The sequence below is a fragment of the Aptenodytes forsteri genome, unplaced genomic scaffold (assembly GCF_000699145.1).
Source record: "Aptenodytes forsteri isolate BGI_AS27 unplaced genomic scaffold, ASM69914v1 Scaffold82, whole genome shotgun sequence".
Classification (NCBI taxonomy): Eukaryota; Metazoa; Chordata; class Aves; order Sphenisciformes; family Spheniscidae; genus Aptenodytes; species Aptenodytes forsteri.
This window is the reverse complement of record NW_008795490.1, coordinates 1,518,744-1,522,700: the sequence shown is the minus strand read 5'-3', so window position 1 is coordinate 1,522,700 and position 3,957 is coordinate 1,518,744. Positions and strand designations below refer to the sequence as shown.

General features: G+C 44.8%; 2 protein-coding genes across 2 annotated transcripts in view; one reads left to right on the top strand and one right to left on the bottom strand.

Moving 5' to 3' along the window:
* Positions 1 to 3,851, bottom strand: part of GINM1 (glycoprotein integral membrane 1) — a 24,586-nt gene extending 20,735 nt beyond the window's left edge. The window contains exon 1 of the mRNA XM_009281396.1: positions 3,717 to 3,851. The gene's annotated coding sequence lies outside the window, so the exon portion shown is untranslated. The remainder of the gene's footprint in view (positions 1 to 3,716) is intronic.
* The window catches only part of PPIL4 (peptidylprolyl isomerase like 4), a 26,969-nt gene continuing 26,096 nt past the window's right edge, over positions 3,085 to 3,957 (top strand). The window contains exons 1-2 of the mRNA XM_009281395.2: positions 3,085 to 3,142; positions 3,562 to 3,741. Of these exons, the coding sequence (XP_009279670.2) occupies positions 3,085 to 3,142; positions 3,562 to 3,741 (238 nt within the window). The remainder of the gene's footprint in view (positions 3,143 to 3,561; positions 3,742 to 3,957) is intronic.

The following is a 3,957-nucleotide window of genomic DNA, read 5'->3' as shown; positions in this document are numbered from 1 at the left end:
GGCGCTGCCCTGCCCTGCCCTGCCCTGGGACCGCCGCCGCTGGAAGATCCCGAATTAGGCGTTGCAGAATAACGGGCGGACACGTGCCTGCTCCTACAAACGCCCGTTACCGTTAACAGATGATTACAGCCTTTGAAAGCACTTTGCATAATAAGAGAATTACTCACATAGCTAACATTAATAATTACTACTGTTTATGAAATGGCCGATGTACGCTCGTCAAACCAACCCACGTCCTTCGCACCCGTAAGCACCTGCCGTTGTCCACCTGCTCTGCGTAAACAGCAAGGGTTATCTGGCCGGAGTAACCTGGGCTGAGTTCTGAGCACAGCACGTCAGGAAAGGTTTCTTGAAAGCAAAAGCAGGCAGCGTACTCCAGGGGAGAGCAGAAAGAGCCATGAGAAAGGAAGAAAGCACAAGATAAAGTTTTAAAAAGCTAGAGATCTTCTGTCTGGAGAAGAGAAAATGGAAGGAAACTTAATAGTGGTACTCAAAACCACAGACGTCTCTGGCAAAGAGAAAGAAAACAACCTGAACCTCCCAAGTCCTCAGTGGATATGAAGATAAAAAGTGCTTTATTTGCAACAAGAAAGATTGTCGTTATCTGTTCACAAAAAGCTTTCTAACGGTAAGGGTGGCAAACATCTTAACAACTTGCCTAGGGAGGTTTTAATATAACCAGAGCAATAAATTGGCTGTCCTGTTGAAGCAATCCGTAGCCTAATTTTATATTGCTCTATGACTCCCGCTCGGTTCATAGCAAACATAAATCATAAAACCCACAGAAACTTAGTATTTTATATGCAGTTTGCATTCATGAGACACTGGTATAAACATCTGACGTAAGATACAAGGCACTGGAAAATGAGGCCTAAGAGAGTCATATATTGTGAAGTACATTTCATACACATTATGTGAAAACCTCAAATATTTCATCACTAAATACATTTATTATCAGAAGTTAGTAATGTTTTAGAGATTAGAAAAAAATAAAGCTAATTAACTGCCTTCTCTGTAATCACACGTCAGTAACAGAAGAAGGGATAAAAATTCTGACGTCTTAATTTCTACCGCCTCTCTTTACCATCACCTAGTTTACCTAGTTTCTCTTAGACCTGTCCTTAAGATTTTTTTTCATCTGTGTGTTTGCTAAACTGAAAGAAATAGGTAAAGGGTCTGTTTGCTGCGCAGTCTCAGGAGGCAGAAAACTACATGGTAAGTCAGCTCCCCAACAAGATGTTTTGCTGAATCTCATAAGGGGCGCATAAGAGTCTTCGGGGATAGGATGGCAGCTGCAAGAATGCAGCTCTTGTTGGTACTTGCAGTCATTTGCATGTGCTGGTGGGAGGAAGTTTAAATTACCTAAATTCCTAACTATGAGTTAGTTGCACTCTGGATGTAAATGAGAGTGGGGGTTACCTCCCAACAGGACTGGTGAATCCTAGATGAACAAAAGCAAGCTACAGTACTACAGTGTTTTGTGTGTTAGATTCATGATTAAAATGCTTACAAAATGTACCAGAGGCATAATAATTAATGGTACCAGAGTATATAAAAATACTGGGAAGCAAGGATCGCTGACCTGCAGAATTTACAGATTCAGCAAAGTTCAGGCTGGGTTCTCAGCTGACCTCAAGGAATTCAGCGTCTCACTGAAATGGAACAGGAGATGAATGCCTGTTCCTTTTTGACTGTCTCCTTTTGCAAGTTTCCTGGTAAACTACCTATCAAGTAATGCTTTCCTTCTGTTTTTGTTTCCTTCGTTCTTTCCTTTTTCTCCCAGTCTTTTGCGTCCCCTTTTCTTCAGTCCTCTTTCTTCCTTTCTTTTTATTCTCCTGGAACTTAATTAAAACTGCAAAAATTATGCACTAAAAATGTTTTCAACATACTTCTGTTTTCCCCAAATTTCAAAGCTTTCATTAGTCTCACAGCACAACGGATGGTGTAACAGTTTTATTTAATATAAATGGTAAAATTCCTTGCAATAACTAAGTAACTAGTGATCTAGTTTCACAAGTGATCTCTCCTTGGGTGATTCAGTAACTACTCAGTGCTGGGACAGGCTGGGAGCCTAAGAGGGCTTTCCCCTTTTGGCTCAGACGCATGCCCCTCTAGTCTACTGCTGAACGTGTCCTGACACTTAAAACTATTAAAATGTGTAACATTTTAAAGTATTTTGTACTGAGACTGACTACTGCTTGAGCTGCTGACTGTGCCAGAAGTGTATTTCAGTGGGTTTATGTTTAAGTTGAAAGTGATGTTTCTGACTCTTTAAAGTGATCATGAAAAGCCATTTTTTCTTTGAACCTTCATTATAGCTGTGGGTTATTAGAAGGCAAAAGCCAGAACAAAGAATAAGGAAATTATTATTTAATTTCTTTTATGACCAAAAAGAGTGATAGAAGTCTGGCCTAAGTAAGTGGGATGCTTTCTTACTGAAGTGCAAAGTATGAGTTCTTGAAGTAGCAAGTAAACAGTTAAACTTCAGTCAGCGCAGGCTTGTATAAAACTGATGTACTGTTTACATCCCTCTTAAAGTTTCAGAGGAGTAAATGTAATGTGTGCTATAGTGCTTTCTTCTGTCAATAACTGCCATACAGGGTGGCTTAAAACCAGCCTTGAATCAATTCAGGATTGACGTACAGACTGGGAATAAGCTCACAAAGACAATACAACACTGCAAAATGCTTGATGATAGCACAAACGGCTTTTAAAACTAGCACACTATGGAGGCAGAATACAACTCCCTGCAGTGCAGATCTTGGTCCCAGGACCAGCCCACTATGTCTCCAGGACCATCACGCAGCAGGATAGCAATGAACAGAAAAGTGTGTAAAGTCCCTGCTTGCCTATTTATAAAGGTGCTGTTATATAATGCGGTGGTCCGATATTACTTTTGCTGCTTCTTAAAGAGGAGATCCTGCTCTTACCAACCTACATGCACCCCTTTGTACTCCCAGCTGTGCATTCCTGCTCCCCCCCTTCCCCTTCACTGGTTCCCTTTTACTGTACAGCAAATCAGTTCAGGTCACTAATCTGGCAGAAAACAAATTCAGCAATGAAAAATAAATTGTTTCCCAACAGATGAGTGACTTGAATCGACTCATTGTGCGGCGAGTACCAGAGCGTGATCCAGAAAGAGGTGAAGCCAGTGCAGCCTGAAGTGGAAGCTCTCTGTGCAGGGGAGCAGGATCCCTTCCTTTGAAGATAACAAGCCTTTAGATTAGTACAGCTGTAACATGTAAACCTAAGAACAATCATGCTATGGCATCAATTGGAAGGGAATATATTCTGTTTGATTGTCTGTTTTTTCCGTGTCACCCCAGTACTACAGGCTGTGTTGTAGCCGTGTGCTCCAGGCAAATATTGGGACTGCTAATCACTTTATAACCCTCTAATTAATAATTGTGAGGTAAAAGTGGTTTTCTTCGACTATGTAGAGTAAGCACACACGCCCCTCAGTGAGCACCACGCTCAAAAGCTGCGTGATCAGCCTCAAAACATGTACTTTGCCAGAGGAGGTTGCTCCTGGGGGTCTCCATTTTCCCCCATCCCCTTCAGGAAGGGCTTTCTGGAACCTGCCCCAGCGCTCCCGCTTCACCGCCCCCGCCGAAGGGGAGAGGCGTGGGGGCGCAGCCGCGCCGTATCTTCTTGTAGCCCCTGGGCTTGCGAGAACTGGGGAAACGGGCGCGCTTGTTGGTGTGTTTGACACGCACCTTTCCTCACGCGGGGACGACTGCAGTATGGAGGCGGGCAGCTGCGAGGGCCGGGTCGGCCTCCGGGTTCGTCCCGCTGCGAGGCCGACGCACTTGTGGGGGCATCCAGCCCCGAGGAGGGGAGACGCTTGCAGCGGGGAGCTCGCCCTGTGCCTCCGGGGCGCCTGGCACGCTTCCCCGGGCAGCTCTCCCGCCCTCCCCTCAGCCCGCGGCCTGCCGGGGGCCGGCGGGGCCGCGCTGC